Here is a 20,612-nt window from a genome sequence, read left to right as displayed (position 1 = left end):
AAATTTATAAAAATAAAAAAAAATGAATGAACAATTGAAAAACCTCAACGAACGCGAGTCACGTCTAATTTGCGAATTGAAAACGGACAAACGAAGCAAGAGGAACAAATGAAATAAACACGGGGAAGTGATAAGGGGACGAAAAAGAGGGAAGCATAAGCAATGAATTATAAAGCCCACTGTCCATGTGCCCATTTGTGTCTGTGTATTTGAATTAGCAACAAAAGCTAGCCAACAAAAAGAGCAAATTTACTTCTTTTTATATATTTTTTTTCACATAAGCAATGTGTGCGAAATGACGTCATGTGGCATACAAAAGGTAGCTGAAATTTATCAGGCGATTGAAAGAGCACGCGAAATGGAACGTTAGATTTTGATACGAGGAGAGAGAGTATACAGGAAATACTCATAGAATATCATTAAAGAAAAGCAGCTCTAACTAAAAGGGGTTATGCGAATGGAATCCTTGTACTCATTATAACACTAAGTAGTTCTTGTTGCTAGAGCCACTATACAGGTACTTGTATCGGAACCGCAATCTAACCAGAAAGAGTAACAAGAGGCATGCCCTTCTGATAAGATTGCGAGGTAACAGAATACTACAGGTAAACTTCTATAACTCGAATCGTCACAATATAATTCAGATTTAGATGTGGTTTTACAAGTAATTTCAGTCTGTTTTCAGACTGCCTAGTTATTGAAAACAAGTACAAGATCTTGTTTTAACTAAAACAAAAATATACAAAACTGAAATCAACTGCAAGAACACACATAGTACATTTGCTGTGATGGAATTACACTAACAAATCCGCTAAACAAGTTTCCAATATTTACAAATCTGTTTATCACTTGTTGCCGCTTTTCGCCATTTACTTGGCTAAAACCGCGAACGGCTTAGAAGAGCGAAAGAGAGGCGACAGAGACCAAGCATTGGAAAAGTGGGTCACAACGAAACTTGCCAACAGATGCGCGCCAGCAGGCGATTTATTAGCGACAGCCAAGTGCATTAGACACACTCCCGAGATTCGCAATGGTTGCTAGTATTTGCGAGTGGCAACAAATTGCTGATAAAACCTACGGCTGAGAGACCCCAAAAACCAGTATGACGTGCAACTGTATTTCTATAATCTGACAAGCGCATAGAAAGTCTCAGGGAGTGGGAGAGAGATGCATGAATCATGTGAAAAGGAAAAGCACACGCACACACACGAATCGAACACCCACCCAAAAAGAGAGTGGGACAGGGAGAGGGAGAGAGAAAAGAAAAATGACTAGAACATCAAGCTCGAAGCATAACAGCAAAGCAAACACACTCGCACGCAGTGTGTTGCGTGTGCTTGACCAAACCCAAAAAACAAAAACAACACTTATTAGAGGAGCACAAAAGATGGCGTCACCGGGCAGCAATTGCCGCTCATCATAACAGTAAAAGCGCAAGGCGTAATGTTCAAGATAATTCGACGTAATATACATTTTTTATAAAAGATCCTCCAAGGCGATGGACACTTACCGGTATTCTTCGTTTTTTTTTTTTCGTAATTCGTCGATCCTCCAGTGGCTGAAACGCACAGGTCACAAATACAACGGTCACACTCACTATACGTTAGAGGGGGAACGCACGCGTTTTATATTTGTACTCTCGCTCTCGCACTTCGGTTTTCGGCTGCTATTTCGTACAAACACACATATGCCGCAGAGACTATCAGAAGGGGTAGGGAGAGGGGAGAGAATTGAATAGCATTAACTTCTTGTGGAATCGAGCAATATTTTGTTTAAAATTTTTAAGAATGCCGCTTCCTTGGCTTCGCTTCACTTCAGTAAATAACTGTTAATGCGCTTTAAAGATGGCGCCGCTGCTAACGGCACTTTGCACCACACCAAAACGCTAAATAATTCTATTTAATGCACTGCACTGCGGTAAAGAAGTGTTAAAATAGGTATTAAACTTGTACGAACTTAATCAAAAGTCTGCGGACACCCGACGAACAGCGCACGTTGACAAATGGACGAAGAATGAAACGAAAAGAGAGCCGCGCTAAGAGCGGGCGGGCAGTGTTAGGCAACGTCAAGTGGGTGCAGTCAAAAACAAGCAAAAGCTAACTAACTACTCCCGCTTTTGGATTCGAGTCCGATTTAACTTAATTTGGCGAGCAATTAAACAGTTTCACTTTGAGTGGCAGAAATCTCGGATTGCGCAAAAATATTCAAGAGAGCCCGTGAGCGAGAGAGGTAAGAGAGCTACATCATCCTGCAACGCCCAAATATACATGCGTGTGTGTGTGTGTGGGAAAGGGAGAGAGTGTTGGGAGGAACGAATATTTGGAGCAAAGCGTACGGGGAAGACTAGCGGTACAAGTCCTTTTCGCCGCTCTGACCACAGAAAACGCTTCTTTTGGCGCTCGTTTCGCACTTTTAGGTATTCATCGCACAAAAACCATGTCAATTAAGCCGCACACGTCGATTATGTCATATTATTTATTCACACACAAGTGCCCGCCGCAACATATACACACATTCGTGCGTGTGTATTAACGGCGTCCCATCACCGGCAACGCCGTGAAAAAATCAATGAGCCCTACGACGCGTTGTCTGGATTACAATCGGATATCCTGATATTAAAACTGAATCTACATTTAAGCGGCAAAAACTTCGGCTTGTGGGTGAGAGATAAACCACTGCTTACAATTTGTAAATGCTGAATTTCACGGAAAAACTCGTTGCGCGTGATGTGTGTGTCGGCCCGTTTATTATTGAAATTTGTCGGAGGAAGAGTGGTTTTTATCTTCTAGAGCAACTGGCCACACTCAGACGGCTTTGGCTTTGCCAGATTGAGAGAAGATACGTTGCCAGATATGGATAAGGCGCGCAATTAAAAAAGTAAACGTAACGTAAGGTGAAACGTAATGTAAGGTAAGTGATTGTCAATAGTTGATATTTTAAAATGGAGCATATAGCTTCTTTGACTAATTTCAACTTAGTATTTTAATTGATATTTAAGAAAAACCCACTTCTTTTTACCGGAAAATAGGTGTTAATAAAAAGCCAGGAAAAAGTTAAAACCAAAACGATAGCACAGATGAACCGATAACTAGTTCCAACAGGAGTGTAAATATAAAATTGAAATTAAAAAAATAATGTAATTAAGTAAAAAGTGGATGTCAGGAATGCAATTTTGCTTAAATATGCTAATAGTAATATTATATATATTTAAATCTATAAGCTAGTTGCAAATTAATTAAGCCTTTCCATTTCTAGATATGCTTGATCTAGCCGGAAATAAGCTAAATTGGCAATACTGACCGGCCACCGTCAGGTGTTTGGATCCAGATACTTTATAAAGTAAAGGCGTCAGAACCGTCCGTATCGTTCCGCTGCTGTTGTGTTGTGATTTTCGGGCAGTGAAAGTGCGTGATTCGAATATAGCTCTCTCTGGGACGACAATCAAGGTCCATTTGGAAATGGGGAAAATATATATTTTAGTAGTGATTCAACTCGGTATTCTGGGCCTCCGTTCGCGTACTCGCTGGTCACGGGAATGAGCCAGGCTTAAAGAATGCATTAATTACCAAACCAGTTTGGGTTTCGCATTAGAATTACCAATGATTCTATATACTAGGCGGCCAAACAATCATACGTATCAAGCAGATGGGGTACGGGAGACCCTAGCATATTTTGCTCCAATTAAAGGCCAATTTACGATATAATACCCTATATAGTATATAGTAGTTCCGGGCTCAATGCCAATGTCACGGCTGGAAATGGGATCTGGGCATGGGAAAGTAGCTGAATCTCTCGAATGGCGCACACCCTTTGAGTCACTAGAGAATCTCATGCTTCCGAATGATGTCACACAATGTAGCATATATAGTGAATATGTAGCTGAACATATGCGTATGAATTATATTTGGGTGCGAACCGCGGAATTCTTAGTCTCCAAAGTATAATTTCTGTTTGAATAAACCTAATGCTCGTTGCGTGAATTTAAGTAATTTAATTAAACTCGAGAGTCACGTTGGGAATATTAACGCTTCTCTAATACACGCTTAACCCCATATTTGTGGCTCGAGGTGTGTTTTTAATTCCTTCGATAGTCCCATTTACGGTTCGGACTTTGCTAACAAGATATCAATATTGGCACAACAAATGTATATAGATTGGTTTTTAATCCCTTTAATTTTAGATACCTGAGCCATCATGGACGACTTGAAGGGATTCTTGAGGCAAGCGGGTCAGGAGTTCCTGAACGCAGCCGGCGAGGCAGCCATGGGAGCAGCCAAGGATGTGGTCGGATCGGTGATCAATGAGATATTCATCAAGAAGGAAGCCGACACCAAGAGGGTTCTGCCTAGCATCAAGAACATGCGAGTTGTAAGTAGAACCCAAGGGGTTATCAGTAGATCTATTCTATATGCAGGGCAAGACAAACATACAATTCATTGAGATCCATATGCATGTTAACCCATTTCATTTAACTCAAACACTAGCAACCATTGCAATCCTCTAAATCTTCTCAAACGTTGTACTATGGGAACGTAAGTACTTACTACTGTCATCGTAATGGCATTGACACAATTCCGTCCGAAGGATAATGTCCTGCCAAAGTGTCGTACTGTGTGTTGTCCTCTTGTGTGTGTTTCTTTTTGTGTACAAAGTGTACAAAACATCAATACCCTTTTTAAATCCATTACACCAATATACTCTGTACATACAGTTATTATAATGAACTCTAAAAGCTTGTGATATACAAATAACTAATACCAAGTACTTTTTGTAGCTGGGTGAAAAGAGCTCGAACCTGGGACCCTATTCCGAAGTGCAGGACTTTGAGACCATACGGAATAGCTGCGTGGCCAGCGGATCGCTCTTCGAGGATCCCCTTTTTCCGGCTTCGAACGAGTCCCTTCAGTTCTCTCGGCGACCAGACCGTCACATCGAGTGGCTGAGACCTCATGTAAGTCATATCAATCTTAATTTTATAAACTGTATTAATTCTAATTCAATTATAAAAGGAAATCGCGGAGAATCCGCAATTTTTCGTGGAGGGATACTCTCGCTTCGATGTCCAGCAGGGAGAGCTGGGAGATTGCTGGCTCCTGGCTGCCACGGCCAACTTGACCCAGGAATCGAACTTGTTCTTCCGGGTAATTCCCCCAGAACAGAGCTTCGAGGAGAATTACGCAGGCATCTTTCACTTCCGGTTCTGGCAGTATGGTAATTCGGAATTTTAAGCTAAGAATAACTCAGTCATCTAACAAGTTTGCTTCTAATTAAAAGGTAAATGGGTGGATGTCATAGTGGATGACCGCTTGCCCACCTACAATGGAGAACTGATGTACATGCACTCCACAGAGAAGAATGAGTTCTGGAGTGCCTTGCTAGAGAAGGCATATGCCAAGTATGAATTGTTTAAACCATTAATTAGCTGAATTAATAACTTAATTATATATTTCCGACAGACTTCACGGATCCTATGAGGCCCTGAAGGGTGGCAGCACATGTGAGGCCATGGAGGATTTCACTGGCGGCGTTAGCGAGTGGTACGATTTAAAGGAAGCCCCGGGAAATCTCTTTACGATTCTACAAAAGGCCGCTGATCGCAATTCCATGATGGGTTGCTCTATCGAACCGGATCCTAATGTTTTAGAGGCTGAAACTCCCCAGGGTCTGATACGAGGCCACGCTTACTCCATCACCAAGGTCTGCCTTATTGACATCGTCACGCCAAATCGTCAGGGCAAGATCCCGATGATTCGAATGCGAAATCCTTGGGGCAATGAGGCCGAGTGGAATGGCCCTTGGAGTGATAGCTCGCCCGAATGGCGATATATACCTGAGGATCAGAAGAACGAGATTGGACTCACTTTCGATAGAGATGGAGAGTTCTGGATGTCCTTCCAGGATTTCCTCAATCATTTCGATCGTGTGGAGGTGGGACCTTTAACATTAACACAACATCCTAGGCATTTAGCTAATAAATACCTTTTAGATTTGCAATTTGTCGCCAGACTCGCTGACAGAGGATCAGCAGAACAGCGGCAAACGGAAGTGGGAGATGTCCATGTACGAGGGCGAATGGACACCTGGAGTCACTGCCGGCGGTTGCCGCAACTTTCTGGACACCTTCTGGCACAATCCCCAGTATATCATCACGCTGGTGGATCCCGACGAGGAAGATGAGGAGGGCCAGTGCACGGTGATTGTGGCTCTGATGCAGAAGAATCGCAGATCGAAGCGGAACATGGGCATGGAGTGCTTGACCATTGGTTTCGCCATCTACAGTCTCAGCGATCGTGAACTGGAGAACCGTCCGCAGGGCCTGAACTTCTTCAGATACAAGTCCTCGGTGGGAAGGTCACCTCACTTTATCAACACTCGAGAAGTATGTTTCAGAATTATTATAAAATTATCTTGAACCCCTCATTGGGAATGTGGATTTAATTACAGGTATGCGCTCGCTTTAAATTGCCACCTGGCCACTACCTGATTGTGCCCTCAACTTTCGACCCGAACGAGGAGGGCGAGTTCATCATTCGAGTATTCTCCGAAACCCAAAACAACATGGAGTACGTAAATGTAGACAATGACAATAATGAGTTTGTATATTAGAAATAATTCGTTCGTTTCAAATACTCAAAAGCTTCTAAAGTGCAATATGTGGGTATGTGACTACAGTATATATTTCTAATTTCTAATTATAGCGCTAGCAATTGTTGAATCAAAATTGTTTTGTTGAATCATTACCCTAAAACACATTCCCAATGGTTTAATGACGAAGGAATATGCATGCTCTGCTCCTCAATATTTTCTTTTAATTTAATGCGTAAAGTATTATTTCTTTCTTACATTTCCCCAAGTTATTATGTCCGTCTGTCTGTCTGGCAGAAGTGAACTGAAAATGAAAAGTATAAAAGTATTAACTATAAGCTCAATGCAAAGCTACTTATAAATTAATTTGTATCTCAAGAGGTTCTAAAAGGGCGGTTAGAAAATATATAGATGAACTCTGCTTATTCTATCGATCTATTTTAAATTGTTGCTTTAATGTATTTTCCCATGTAACTACTATATATATCTATATTATTCTAAAGTAACAATAAAGGATATACCCACAACAACGTATTATACTTTCAAAATGGTCGACTCCCACAACTACTTGCTTTAAATATTCATTAAAATCCCTTTCTGTAGTGTACACTTGAAGCCATTAAAATATTTAAATGGTTTATTTAAAATTCAGACATTATTCATCAATCATTTCGCTTTTCACTTTCCACTTTCATTTAGAGAGAATGATGATCATGTGGGTTACGGCGACAAGGCCGATACGGTAAGTAGATCGTGGCAAATAGGATCGCTTAATTAGTTATTTCTTTTAAAAGATATCCCCCGGATTCCCAACACCAAAGCCCATGGATCCGCAAAAGGAGAGTTTGCGTCGCCTGTTCGATAGCATTGCCGGCAAGGACATGGAAGTGGATTGGATGGAACTGAAGCGTATCTTGGATCATTCAATGAGAGATGGTAAAGGAAAACAAATCTTAATACGTCTTAATATTATATATTATTATTTTGCATTTTAAAGATTTGCCAAAACCCGTTGTCTTCAACCGTTTCTCACCCAATAATGCATTTGAGACCCAGGCGGCCGGTCCTGGAGAGATGGATGGTGGCGGAGCCTGTGGTCTTCTATCCTTGATTTGCGGGCCCTTCTTAAAGGGAACGCCCTTTGAGGATCAGATGGGAATGAACGATCAGTCGAACAAGAGACTAATGGGGGATAATCCAGCTGATGGAGGACCTGTAGCACCACATGGTAAAATATATAAATAACAGAAGATAAAAAATGAACAAATTATATATATTATACTTAAAATATTACAGCCATTGTGGATGAAACCCATGGATTTTCCAAGGACGTATGCCGCTCCATGGTGGCCATGCTGGATGCTGACAAGTCAGGCAAGTTGGGATTCGAGGAGTTTGAGGTGTTGCTGTCGGAAATCGCCAAGTGGAAGGCCATCTTTAAGGTCTATGATACGGAGAACACAGGTCGTGTATCCGGATTCCAGCTGCGAGAGGCTCTTAACTCAGCTGGTTATCATTTAAACAACCGAGTACTCAACGCCTTAGGTCATCGTTATGGTTCGCGTGATGGCAAAATTGCCTTTGATGATTTCATCATGTGTGCAGTTAAAATAAAGACATATATAGGTAAGGAAAACTATTAAAATTAATCTATCACACTTCTTGACATACATTTTTTTCTTTACAGAAATCTTCAAGGAACAGGATACCGAGAAAAATGAAACGGCCACGTTTACACTGGAGGAATGGATAGAGCGTACTATATATTCTTAATTTACGTTTTTCTTGATACTTAAGTTAGCAAATCAACTCGAACAAATCTACATTTACATGAAATCTCGTTGTCCTGAATCTCTAATATTTTATTTTGCATTAAACAGTACAAAATAATCAGTACTTCCGCAAAAGTGTATAACCACGTAGTTGTATTTATAAATGCTTGTCGTTATAAGTGATTTTTATCGAATTTAATGACATGTTGACTTGGCTATATAATTACGTTTTACTACATTTAAAATTGTAAAAGGAATTGTATCTTGAGGCAATGTTAACTTATTAAAGAATTCCACACCCGATTTAAAGTTTTTAAATTTCCTTTTGGGGTTTGTTTTTAAGCTTTTAACATAAATATCAAATTAGAAAATTAATTAACAAAAATATAAGTAAAAACACCGACTCTTTCGTTTAGTAATTCAATTTATTTGCTGTTGTTGTGATCGAGAACCTGGCACCAAATTAATTAGCTCGGAATAAAGCTTGTGTATTGGTAGAATATATAAATCACAATATAAATGTCTTAAAATACACCCAAACTGTTGATGAATTACATTTTTAGTTGTATTAGATCGGGGTCAAGTTATCTATAAATATTATTACTAGCCAGCTTCTATTTTTTCATTCAAGAACGTGTCTTTGTTTCTTAAATTATTTTGACTACATGACGATGTGAGAATGCGGCCGGCCGAGTTGGGGGTCTCGTCAAACTTTGAGTAAGTATCTTCGAAGTCATATATATATATGCTTCGTACGTAGAGATAAGCGAATTATCCGCTGAATATATATAGAACATATATATATATATTTTAGGTATGTACAATAGTTTAATCATTAAGTTAATAACTATCTGCGCAGACACTAGAAGAGTTACGCGTGGCCATGCAAGGCGGACGTATTGCAATACATGTGCTCCCCCGGACTACTTAATGCCTCCTCGACAATCCGCAAAGGCTCATTTGTTGTCGACCTGGTAGGGTCCTCCAGACCAATGCTCATACCTCTTTGTAAGCTACCCCCACCACCACTTAAGTCTTTGCCACCGGAGGTTGCATTCTGCAACTGCAACTGTGAGCTGAAGCTCTGATGCAAATCATTATCGTATATCCCTGTGCTGTGCAGTAGATCTCCCGAATTGCTTGACTTAAGATGTCCACCAAAATCATTCATGGTCGTCGTTGAGGTTGACTCAAAACTAGATAAACTGGTGGTGGTCGAATCTCTTGGGACGCTGGGTGAGGGAAATACGTGCTGATAACGCTGGCGTATCGAATCCACAACATCGAACAGGTTCTTGGCGTCCATGGCCAAGACGTGGGCAGCCGATAGCATACTTCTGCAATTTATAAAGAAAAACCATTAGCTCATGGACTTTTGATTCATCATTTGGTGAACCTACTTCCGATATTCACAATCCAGGGTAGTGTCGCTGTATTGCTGAGCCAAGCGCATAGCTGACACAAGCTCATGCATATCCTTGGACAGGACTTGATGGGCCATTTGCACTTCCCTAGTAAAGAGAAGCAAGTCAATTAATATAAGTTACGCTATATTATTTAATATTAATTATTAAGATGGCTTACTTAAGGGCCTGTGCTGGGAACAGCACCGATATTTTGTCCACCGATGTGAGCAGGTTTCTCAACTTTACGCCCACATTCTTGACCAGTTCCAAATAACCTTCGGTATTGGCTTTTTCCACGCCTTGTGACAGCACCATTATTGATTTTACCACCAATGTGGTGGCGCAATAAACTTCGTCATCTGCACGATTCAGTGGGCGACCACCACCAAAGTTTCTGGCATTCGAACCTGCCTGCTGCTCATCGCTCACCGTTGTCAAACCAGACAAGTGATCCGCCGAAGAGTTATTTGACTTAAGCGATAGAAGATTAGCATTTGGAGTCATAGGCCTAGAGTTGGAGTTGGAGCAGGAGTCGGGCAAGCTAGAGGGTCCGGCCGACATAAAGTCCAGCTTGAACATTTGCGACTGGTGGTCGTTAAGGGATCCATGGGGTATGGAGCTAGATCGTCGCCTCTGAAAGATTGAAAAGAGGTAGGGAGAATATCAATATCATATCGTAAACTTTTATATATAATTTATTTTGCTACTTACTTCTTCCTGGATTAACCATTCGCTGTCACTGTTGCTATCCTTCCTTTGTTGGCGCAGCTTTTCACCCAAAATATTGTGTTTGCCCTGAAAATGGAAATTTAATCCAAATATAACTAATGTAAACAAGACACACTTTTAAAATTAAATAAGATATAACTTAAAAATCTACTAAAAAACGCACAACATATGTAACAAATAATAAGATTCAACCAAATAAGGGAAATAATAGGGTAATGCAAGCCCTTAGCTGCTGGTAACGTATCCAATGACCGGCCAAACCTGATTTCCCATAGCCTCCGCCTGCAAGGTAGCCATGCATACGGCTCCATCGGATATGTTGGGTCCCATTGCAGCAACATTCTGTGCCCCCGAAAGCATCCATTGTCGTTCCCATTCTCTCTGATTTCGCAAGCTTTCCTCATAGTTTTGGGGGGATATAACTCCGAAGGAATCTGTTGGCATAATTGGCTGCAATCCCTGTATAAATTCTACGGGGGCTTGAGCGTGGGCAAGCTCTACTGGTGGAGGAAGCATCATATTCATCACCGAAGGATTGCAAGTGGCTTGTTGGTGTTGCTGCTGCTGTTGCTGCTTGGCAGACACACAGGTCTTAAGTCCAACACCACCAAAATCGTAGATCTCCTCGGGCAAAGCTTCACATTCGATAGAGGTTTTCATTTGCTGGCGGTAGGCGTGGAAATACGTATTTCGCTCCATGCTCCTTGAGCGCTCGGCTGTATTTGTAAAGTGTGGCGGCTGTGTCGGCTTGGTATTGTAGAATACTAGATTTTGCGCGGACATCAGTGATTGATGGCGCTCTAGACTGCCACCTTTCGAGTGCATGGGCTTTGCCAGCACCGGTTGATGCCTCTCCAGGCTGCCATAAAGGCTGTATCCCGTAGCTGTAACCTTTGACACCGCGGGGTTAGCTAAATTATCTGCGGCACCTTGCATTTGATCATCAGTGTTGTGAGGCGGTGGACAAACGACGAAACTACTCTTTGAAGGTAAACTACCCGTAAACGTGTTCGGACTGAGAGGATCGAGGGGGTTAGCTAAAGCGGTTAGAGGATTCGCCATCTGACTGGCATTGCACTGGGACTTAAGTAGCCTTTCAGACTCTGCAATGGGGTCAAGCTTTAGCATATCTGCTGCCGGAAGCTTTGTGGTCTTAAGCGAAACATTCGATTTGCTGTCGTCTAATCCTACGGCTAGAGTATTAAATACCGAAGCTGGTGTGGTGTAGGCCGCCGGATTAATTCCTCGCTTCTGGTTCTCCATCATCAGCTTGGCCAACACAGCGGGATTTTGTGCAATGATATAGGTTTGAGGTATCGACGTTGTTTCCTCCACTTTTGGCATCAATCCTGTAATATCTGCAATCAAAACAAGGCTTTAGTATCTGTCAGAAGTCCACTAACTACTTGATTATTATTTTACCAGAATCATGCATCGCTCTGGATGGCTTCAGTGGCGGAATGTCGATTTCATCACCGCCCACCCAGGACATGGTAGCCACTCGCCGGTGCTCCCGCTTCAGAGTCTCCGACGAACTGATGCTATCTTCAATAAGAATTTCACTAAGATGAGAAAAATATGTTAGCACTGGGATGTCATCAAGACTTTATGGACACTCACTGCAGCGTTTCCTTAATCCTTTTGAAATTAGGTCTTTTGAGAGGCTCATAAGCCCAGCATTGTGACATCAGCGAGTACAGCCTTGGCGGACAGTTCGGAGGCAGTGGCAGGCGTTCTCCGTTTTCCAGTTTCGAGATAACATCGCTGTTCTTTACACCTTGAAACGGTTTTACTCCAAGCATGAGGATTTCCCAAATGCAGACACCTACACAATTGAAAAAGAGGGTTAGAAAATTCTTTAAAAATTTGTTATGTCTTGTTAACCTACCGAACATCCATACATCACTGGCTGTGGTGAATCTTCTAAAGTTTATAGATTCCGGGGACATCCATTTAATGGGTAAAGCAACTGCAAAAGTAGAAAAGAGTCATAGGTTAGTCTAGTTGCGAGCTTAACTATTGAATTCTTACCTGTGGGCGTTGAATGATAATAAGACTGATCGGAAACCCAACGGGATAACCCGAAATCTGCCAGCTGTAAGAAAAGTATCTTAATATCATAAAATCAACTAAATATTCCTTGTATGCACAAACCTTGACACAAGTGGGCGAGCTGACAAGTACATTACGCGCAGCTATGTCTCGGTGTACAAATTTTTTCGACTCCAAGTAGCTAAGGGCCGTCGACAGCTGGTAACAATACTTAAGTAGTGTACCGTGACTTAATCTGAACATAAAAAAGAATTATTATTGATCTGGAAACTGTTCAGAAAGAAAGAAATTCGCCTCACCTTTCGCTATTTGTCTTTAAATAAGCTCTCAGCTCACCGAGCTTGGCCAGCTCCATGACTATCCAAATGGGCATTACGCTGCAAATGCCTATCAAGCGTATTATATGCGGATGATCGAACTTCTGCATAATATCTGTAAAATGGTACATTATTGTATATAGAGTTTCTATAACAACTTAGAGGTTTAAGTTACGTACAAGCTTCGGCTAGAAAATTTTCAGTTTTCTCGGGATCATCATTGGCTTTGCATGTCTTAATTGCCACTTGAATGACATCTGGTCTTTGGTCGCTATTACTATCCTTCCCATTGCCCAGCAAGTTCTTGACTTTAGTCGCCGACTTTGGTAGAGTATATGTGCCTACATAAACATCTCCAAACTGTCCCACGCCTATCTTGGCACTCGGTATTATGTGGGCTCGATCCAACTCATAATTTCGAACGGTGGGCGTTGAATAATCGCCCTCGCCCTCCAACAAACCAATCTCAGCGTAATCGTCCGTCAGCATTGGTTTTCCCTGACCCGAAGAAGTCATTAATTTATTCGACTCCAGCTGTGTGGCGTCATTGGGCGATGCCTTGCCGCTATCATCGCTGGAAGCGTTGATCTCACGCTGCCACACCGTAAACTCTAGGTCTTTTGACAGCAATCTGCAGTAGCCGTCAATGAGGTCGGCGATGCTCTCAGCAGTCTGAAAGCAATATATATTGATAGGTTGAAAACAATAAATATATGGGAGACACTCACATTAATTCCATTGCACGTAATGACCAAATCTTCAACATTGTTGGAGGCAGAGATCTTGATCTGCGTCTTGATTTTCTGACAATTGCAATTGACATCTGATTCTATGGCATTTTCGCTAGACTTGGGCAGCTTTTCCTTTGGTAGAGTGCACGTTTTAATAGCAACAACGTCCTTAAACTGGGCCACATTCGTTAAGCTCGCTTGCGGATGAGTTTGATAAGAGATTCCTACAAAGATCCACAGGAAAAAGTCAAGTTTCAATTATGAAATAAAAATTTTTTTCTGGGAAAAACATTACCAATGTGAGGACCGACGTGTAGGATTCCAGAAATATTCCATGCCGAGCTCAGTGTTACCGAGAACTGCTCGAAGTTGGTTAAATATATATTTTTCAAAAGATCGAAGAACCTGGAAAGTAAGAAGGGAAGATCGTAATTCAATATTCTGTACTTATGATTATGGGCCGAATGAATGCTTACCGGGTCAGGTACTCGATGTCATTGTAATTGTAGACCTTCTTGTAACCGACTTGGATCATTTTCTTAAGATTCTTTGGCTTTGATGTGGCTATCACAGATTGCGGGAGAAAGCTCTTAAATCCGATCTCCTTTTCAATATAGTCGATGTGCTGTTTCTTGTCGGGCGCCTTCACCGTGATGTTCTTGAAGTAATGCCGAATTCCCAAACAGCACAGCTGCACCGCCACCTCAGTGTCGATCGAGCTGACATTGGCCTGAATAAAGTCTTCTTTCACCTTGAAAACATGGAGAATGGTTATGGGGCTTTAAGGTTAATAAATCTCATTTAATCGGTGCTTTTTACCTGATTGAAGTAGTAGAAGCAAGTGGCCTTGTCCTCGTCGAAAAGCTCCTGAATACTGTTCGGCACGTAGCGCACCCTCAGCTCAACGCGCCACACCCTGTTGGCAGTAATCCGGCGGTCGTGCTCCTGATGCTGCAGCATTCCCTCATCCGCCTGGTTGTTGGGACAGTCCACATTCGAGCAGCCGGGCGTCAGTATGTGGCTTAGCACCTTCTGCATCGATGTGCTCCTGGCCAACCAGATCACCTCCTTGGTGATCATGTTGAGCATGCGACAGGCATACCGCTGGATACTGGGCTGCTGCGGTCCATCCCTGCCCAGATCCTCGACGGTCTTCCGGATCACATGGAAAACAGTCTCCTTGACGTTAAACCGAACAGATTTGAAGCTCTTGTTTGGCATATACACGTGGATAACATACTCCTCGAGGGACACTGGATAAGATTACAGGATTCTTAAGATATCTCACAAGCTTACAAAGCTCACATCTGAGCCACAAATACTTACACTCATTTTGGGTGGGCGGCGGTTGACTGTTGTGGCTGCCGCTGGCTTCCGCAGTGTTCATGGTAGTCCACAGTTACCGCACAGGGCGCAGGGATTCCGGATAAACTCTTCAACCTGCGATGACACCACAAACGGATATATGGGCATATGTTAGGCGCCGCGTCACTGATATCGATTGCATCACTCAATAGCCGCCACGAATCCTGCAAATGTCGCCTGAATCTTCACAGGTGGAAGCGCAAAGAGAGTTTCCACCCCGTTACGTTTTTTTTGTTGTGTGGCTGGAATCGGAACCACACCTTACTGCCGCAAAGCGGAACACCTCTCTCCCACTCTCTTGTGACGCCCAGCAGCACTACGGGCTGTCGTCGATCGCGATCGATATTGCCGAATTCTTTAATCTGGTCGTGGTCGTCGGGAAAGCGAGATATTCGTTATTGCCAAACGTTATATGGAAATACACAGTATGTAGTACACACACACCCACGAACGCCGCCTGTATATGCATGCATCTGTTTATACATACATACGTAGGTCTGCGCCAGATGTGAGGGGTTGATACTGTTATTAAATTAATTTCTGAGAAAACTGTTCTGTGCTGGGATTGATTCGTGGCATCGCGAAATCAAGTGAGCGAATCGGGGGTGTAACGGGCTCGCACAAGCCACAATTAGTTATTTTGTTAAAAAGAGCGATTACTTATTTCTCCGCAGTAGACTGTGTGACCAAGTTTTGTAGCGAAAAATATGCCATTGCAGGCATCACGACCCACGAAATCAAAAATACTAGAAAGTTATGTGGCGTTAGGAGATTCCTGACGGCACAACTGGTTTTTACCGACTCTTGCCTTCTCATGCACTTTCTTCACATATTTTACGCTATTGACAATCATCTGCGGAAAAGACGAATTAAGAATAACCGGTTTTGTTAAAATTCGTATTCTCTCTCTGACCCGCCATCTAATTTTTTAGTATTTTTGATTGTGTGGCCAGATCTTATTTATGGTATTTTTGACAAAGTCAATGACTGCCACATCTGGCGTGGTCCAGAGCTAAAAAAATTTCTTTGCACAAGTTAATAGCAAATTGCGATTAAAAGTGGAATAACTAGTAAGTTTTTAACCTGCACAAGCATTGCAGCGAGTGTACAATCCATAGAACTCAATTTGCATTAGAAGAACTAGGCCACAGTAACCTTATCCATGGATTTTTCTCAGCAGCGCCCGCACACGTTTACACATTTCGGGGGCTGAAATGTCGGATTCTGAAGTAAGCAATATGTCGGACAGTGGATCCGAGGATGGATCCATATCCAACAAGTCACAGCGTTCGCAGCGTAGCGTCAGATCCAAATCGGGTTTCCGGTCGCGGTCACGATCCAGGTCCGCATCCAGATCTGCTTCGCGTTCCCGATCCCGCTCCCAGTCGGGTCATTCCCGCTCGGGATCGGAGTCTCCGCAACGTAGGAACCGTGGGAAAAGCGACGAGTCTGGAGAGGAAGAGGAGGAACCACCGGGCGAGGACATTGATTCCGAGGAGTACGAAGAGGAGGAGAATGAGGACCATCCAAGGAAAAAGAAGAAGAAGGAGCGATTCGGTGGCTTCATCATTGACGAGGCCGAAGTGGATGATGAGGTGGGTGTCGTGTCATTACCACAAATGCACAATTCACTTGAAATAACATTTCATTTATCTAATAGGTTGACGAAGACGACGAGTGGGAAGAGGGTGCCAACGAGATTGGCATTGTTGGAAACGAGATTGACGAATTGGGACCCACGGCCAGGGATATTGAAATCCGACGGCGAGGCACAAACCTATGGGAGTACGTATAACCATATTAATATAAAAAAAATACAATCTTATGAAATTCCTTTAATTCAGCACTCAAAAGGAAGACGAAATTGAAGAGTATCTCCGAAAGAAATACGCTGACGAGTCAATAGCAAAGCGACGATTTGGCGATGGCGGGGAGGAGATGTCGGACGAGATAACCCAGCAGACCCTGTTGCCGGGTATCAAGTAAGATTTCAAATTACATTCAAGGAACATTATTATATTCCCATTCTCACAGAGATCCTAATTTGTGGATGGTCAAATGCCGGATTGGAGAGGAGAAGGCTACGGCTCTGCTGCTGATGAGAAAGTTTTTAACCTACTTGAACACGGATGATCCGCTGCAAATCAAATCGATTATTGCACCCGAGGGCGTCAAGGGTTACATTTATCTGGAAGCCTACAAGCAGACGCATGTCAAAACAGCCATTGACAATGTGGGCAATCTTCGGATGGGCAAATGGAAGCAGGAGATGGTTCCCATTAAGGAAATGACGGACGTTCTCAAGGTGGTCAAGGAGCAGGTTGGCCTCAAGGTCAAGCAATGGGTGCGCCTAAAGCGAGGCCTCTACAAGGATGATATTGCCCAGGTTGACTATGTGGATTTGGCCCAAAATCAAGTGCATCTGAAGCTACTGCCACGTATCGATTACACACGAATGCGAGGCGCATTAAGGACGACGGCAACGGTATAGAAGAGCTTATCAAGAATCTAGATTGAACTTAAAGTAAAAATACACATTTCTAGGAGAGTGACGATAGCAAGCGCAAGAAGAAACGTCGTCCTCCAGCAAAGCCATTCGATCCAGAAGCCGTGAGGTAGACAATTTGCATACCTCTTTCCAATTTTTCTCCTTATTAACCCATTTCATATTTAGAGCAATCGGCGGCGAAGTCCACTCCGATGGTGACTTCCTGCTGTTTGAGGGCAACCGATATTCTCGGAAGGGCTTCCTCTACAAGAACTTTACCATGTCAGCCATTCTGTCCGACGGAGTAAAGCCCACTCTAGCCGAGCTAGAACGCTTTGAGGAATCTCCAGAGGGTAAATGAACATAGTACAATGATCCTTTGACCTCATATTAATTTAGGCATGTCTTTCATTTACAGAGGTCAACTTGGAAATTCTCGGCAGCATTAAGGATGATCCCACTTCAACCCATTCCTTTTCAATGGGTGACAATGTTGAAGTTTGCGTTGGCGACTTGGAGAACTTACAGGCCAAGATTGTTGCCATTGACGGCACTATGATTACGGTCATGCCCAAACATCAGGATCTTAAGGTTTGATTTAGCAAGTCACAAATTTTATTAGCCACTACATGTAGTTATATTCCAGGATCCTTTAATCTTCAAAGCCAGTGAATTGCGCAAGTACTTCAAGACAGGAGATCATGCCAGGGTGTTGGCTGGTCGATATGAGGGCGAAACTGGTCTCATCATTCGCGTTGAGCCACAACGTGTGGTGCTGGTTTCGGATTTAACCAATCACGAGCTAGAGGTGTTGCCAAGGGACTTGCAGTTGTGTTCCGATGTGGCCACAGGTGTCGATTGCCTGGGTCAGTTTCAATGGGGAGACTTGGTGCAACTGGAGTGAGTTTCTATTTATTCTCTTGTTTGTGAAGCAATCTCTTATTATTCTGTATTTAGTTCCCAGAATGTGGGCGTTATCGTGCGACTGGAGCGCGAGAACTTTCACGTGTTGGGCATGAACGGAAAGTGCATTGAGTGCAAGCCAACCGCCTTGCACAAGCGAAGGGAGAACCGTAATACCGTGGCCCTGGATGCTGACCAGAACCAGATTCGTCGCCGCGACATTGTTAAGGTTATGGAGGGTCCTCATGCTGTAAGTACCAACATTAACCTGCTAGTAGCATATTGCTTAGTAGACACTCTATTTTCTTCCAGGGCCGTTCTGGTGAGATTAAGCACCTGTATCGCAGTCTGGCCTTTCTACATTGCCGCATGTACACGGAGAATGGCGGTATATTTGTCTGCAAGACACGACACTTGCAGTTGGCTGGAGGCAGCAAGACCAATGTGAATAATGCAGGAACCCTGGGTGGCCTGGGATTCATGTCGCCGCGCATTCAATCACCCATGCATCCATCCGGTGGTCGGGGCGGAGCTCGAGGTGGAGCACGTGGCGGCCGGGGCGGGTTCCGGGTCACTCGGGATCGCGAGATTCTGGGTAAAACAATCAAGATTAGTGGAGGACCCTACAAGGGCGCTGTTGGGATTGTTAAGGACGCAACCGAGAGCACAGCTCGTGTGGAGCTGCATACCTCATGCCAGACGATTTCGGTGGATCGGAATCATATTGCCATTGTGGGAGTGCCCGGAAAGGAGGGTAGCGTGTCCACTTATGGACGCACTCCAGCTCGTACTCCCGGTTATGGAGCCCAGACACCCAGCTACACCGCTGCCGGATCAAAGACCCCGCTGGTGGGAAGCCAAACACCCAATTGGGATACGGATACTCGTACTCCTTATGGTACAATGACACCGTCTCACGATGGCAGCATGACCCCGCGGCACGGAGCTTGGGATCCAACTGCAAATACTACGCCGGCCAGAAACAACGACCTGGATTATTCGCTTGAGGAGCCCAGCCCCAGCCCTGGCTACAATCCAAGTAAGTGTTTTTATGGTATTTGCTTTGAAATGTTGTATAAACCTTGCAAATCTTCTAGGTACTCCTGGCTATCAGATGACTTCCCAGTTTGCTCCTCAAACGCCTGGCACTCTGTACGGATCAGATAGAAGCTATAGCCCCTTCAATCCCAGCCCGAGTCCCGCTCCGTCACCCTATCCCGTTGGCTACATGAACACTCCATCTCCATCGACCTATTCTCCGAATACTCCGGGCGGCATTCCGCAGTCTCCGTACAATCCCCAGACACCCGGAGCAAGTCTGGACTCTTCGATGGGCGACTGGTGCACCACGGACATTGAGGTTCGGATCCACACTCATGATGATACTGATCTCGTTGGACAAACGGGCATTATCCGCACGGTTTCCAATGGCGTGTGCTCGGTATTCTTGCGGCAGGAGGATCGTAGTGTATCCATTGTTAGTGAGCACCTGGCTCCAGTGCCTCCCAACAGTGGCGACGAGTTTAAGGTCATCTACGGCGAGGAGCGCGAGTCCGTCGGCAGAGTGTTGTCCAAGCAGGAGGGCGATGTGCTCGTCTGCAAAATAAACGACGAGGTTAAGATGATACCCGTTAACCATCTCTGCAAGATGAAATCCATCGATTAAGCTCTATAAGAAAAATATGTTTATGTTGACGAAAGTATCAATGAAATTTCAAATATTATAAAAATATTAATTCAAATAAACAATAATCGCACGTTTATTAGGGTATAGATTCAGCCAAAAAACTTCTTTGTTTTGCATCGGTGACTATGGAAAAGCTACAAAATAAATAATTATATATATATATATATATATATATATATATATATATATATTCTTAATCAGCATCAACAGCAGAGTCTATAGCCATTGCCGTTAGTTCGTTTCTACGCAAACTTGTCTTAGTTTTGAAGCTATATTAATGAATCTTTGCAGTTAGTCTCTTATATACTCTTTCTTGTGTATAAGTTGGTACAGGCAGGATCGGACGACTATATCATATAGCTGCCATAGAAACTATCGGAAAATTAAAAAAAAACGTAGAACTTTTTCCGTTTTCAAGAGATTTTATTAAACTTCAGATAAAGCCGTTTTATATTAATTTAGAATGTTTTTAAAAGTTTTATGAAAATTGGAGTACTATATCATATAGCTGCCATAGGAACGATCGGAAAATTTTAAGAAAAAAATTATAACTCCCATTTTTAAGAGATTTTCATCA

General features: G+C 43.1%; 4 protein-coding genes across 32 annotated transcripts in view; 2 read left to right on the top strand and 2 right to left on the bottom strand.

Annotated features, from left to right (window-relative positions):
- Positions 1–2,836, bottom strand: part of hts (adducin 1-like protein hts) — a 30,894-nt gene extending 28,058 nt beyond the window's left edge. For 6 of the 12 annotated variants that reach the window (XM_020946976.2, XM_086828438.1, XM_020946993.2 and 3 more), the window contains exons 1-2: positions 2,684–2,836; positions 1,511–1,699 (exon numbers count right to left, since the gene is read on the bottom strand). The gene's annotated coding sequence lies outside the window, so the exon portion shown is untranslated. Of the gene's footprint in view, positions 1–1,510; positions 1,700–1,956; positions 2,222–2,335 lie in introns of those variants that run through there. The other 6 variants (XM_086828440.1, XM_086828439.1, XM_086828443.1 and 3 more) reach the window with 2 other exon arrangements.
- On the top strand, positions 1,931–8,660 carry CalpA (calpain A). 12 transcript variants are annotated; one of them, XR_015270674.1, is made up of 13 exons: positions 2,052–2,229; positions 4,181–4,368; positions 4,775–4,951; positions 5,010–5,211; positions 5,275–5,395; positions 5,457–5,928; positions 5,987–6,379; positions 6,445–6,658; positions 7,285–7,327; positions 7,380–7,521; positions 7,583–7,813; positions 7,882–8,211; positions 8,273–8,660. XR_015270674.1 is itself a non-coding variant. In XM_086828449.1 (13 exons), the coding sequence occupies exons 2-13, from the start codon at positions 4,195–4,197 to the stop codon at positions 8,356–8,358; spliced, it is 2,490 nt and encodes an 829-aa protein (XP_086684575.1). In that variant the 5' UTR covers positions 2,052–2,229; positions 4,181–4,194; the 3' UTR covers positions 8,359–8,660. The 12 variants fall into 12 exon arrangements, 8 of the variants coding, with proteins under 8 accessions (XP_086684579.1, XP_086684575.1, XP_086684576.1 ...); XM_086828449.1 differs by having other exon boundaries at positions 6,445–6,563; XM_086828450.1 differs by lacking the exon at positions 2,052–2,229 and adding an exon at positions 2,354–2,910 and having other exon boundaries at positions 6,445–6,563.
- Positions 8,661–8,763: 103 nt separating this feature from the next.
- Positions 8,764–15,672, bottom strand: Fak (protein tyrosine kinase 2 Fak). Of its 6 annotated transcripts, XM_086828448.1 has the most exons (19): positions 15,402–15,645; positions 15,218–15,319; positions 14,919–15,032; positions 14,412–14,845; positions 14,069–14,343; positions 13,888–13,997; positions 13,590–13,816; positions 13,041–13,533; positions 12,844–12,976; positions 12,647–12,779; positions 12,524–12,587; positions 12,381–12,461; positions 12,113–12,317; positions 11,915–12,054; positions 11,702–11,850; positions 10,475–10,558; positions 9,942–10,396; positions 9,758–9,868; positions 8,764–9,694 (listed from the first exon to the last, which is right to left on the bottom strand). In XM_086828448.1, the coding sequence occupies exons 3-19, from the start codon at positions 14,977–14,979 to the stop codon at positions 9,229–9,231; spliced, it is 3,621 nt and encodes a 1,206-aa protein (XP_086684574.1). In that variant the 5' UTR covers positions 14,980–15,032; positions 15,218–15,319; positions 15,402–15,645; the 3' UTR covers positions 8,764–9,228. The 6 variants fall into 6 exon arrangements, with proteins under 6 accessions (XP_086684574.1, XP_020798391.2, XP_086684573.1 ...); XM_020942732.2 differs by lacking the exon at positions 15,218–15,319 and having other exon boundaries at positions 10,754–11,850; positions 15,618–15,672; XM_086828447.1 differs by lacking the exon at positions 15,218–15,319 and having other exon boundaries at positions 15,618–15,666.
- Positions 15,673–15,908: 236 nt separating this feature from the next.
- On the top strand, positions 15,909–20,337 carry Spt5 (Transcription elongation factor subunit Spt5). 2 transcript variants are annotated; one of them, XM_020962336.2, is made up of 12 exons: positions 15,909–16,027; positions 16,138–16,552; positions 16,618–16,742; positions 16,802–16,939; positions 16,992–17,442; positions 17,502–17,572; positions 17,632–17,798; positions 17,864–18,036; positions 18,092–18,345; positions 18,403–18,598; positions 18,661–19,387; positions 19,446–20,337. In XM_020962336.2, exons 2-12 carry the CDS (start codon positions 16,172–16,174, stop codon positions 20,012–20,014), a joined length of 3,252 nt encoding a protein of 1,083 aa, XP_020817995.1. In that variant the 5' UTR covers positions 15,909–16,027; positions 16,138–16,171; the 3' UTR covers positions 20,015–20,337. The 2 variants fall into 2 exon arrangements, with proteins under 2 accessions (XP_020817995.1, XP_020817986.1); XM_020962327.2 differs by having other exon boundaries at positions 15,916–16,027; positions 16,135–16,552.
- The last annotated feature ends 275 nt before the right edge of the window (positions 20,338–20,612 follow it).

This window comes from Drosophila serrata, unplaced genomic scaffold (assembly GCF_035046125.1).
Source record: "Drosophila serrata isolate PLE 108 unplaced genomic scaffold, ASM3504612v1 contig_184, whole genome shotgun sequence".
NCBI classification, from domain to species: Eukaryota; Metazoa; Arthropoda; class Insecta; order Diptera; family Drosophilidae; genus Drosophila; species Drosophila serrata.
The sequence above is the reverse complement of the archived record's forward strand: the minus strand, read 5'-3'. Positions and strand labels throughout refer to the sequence as shown.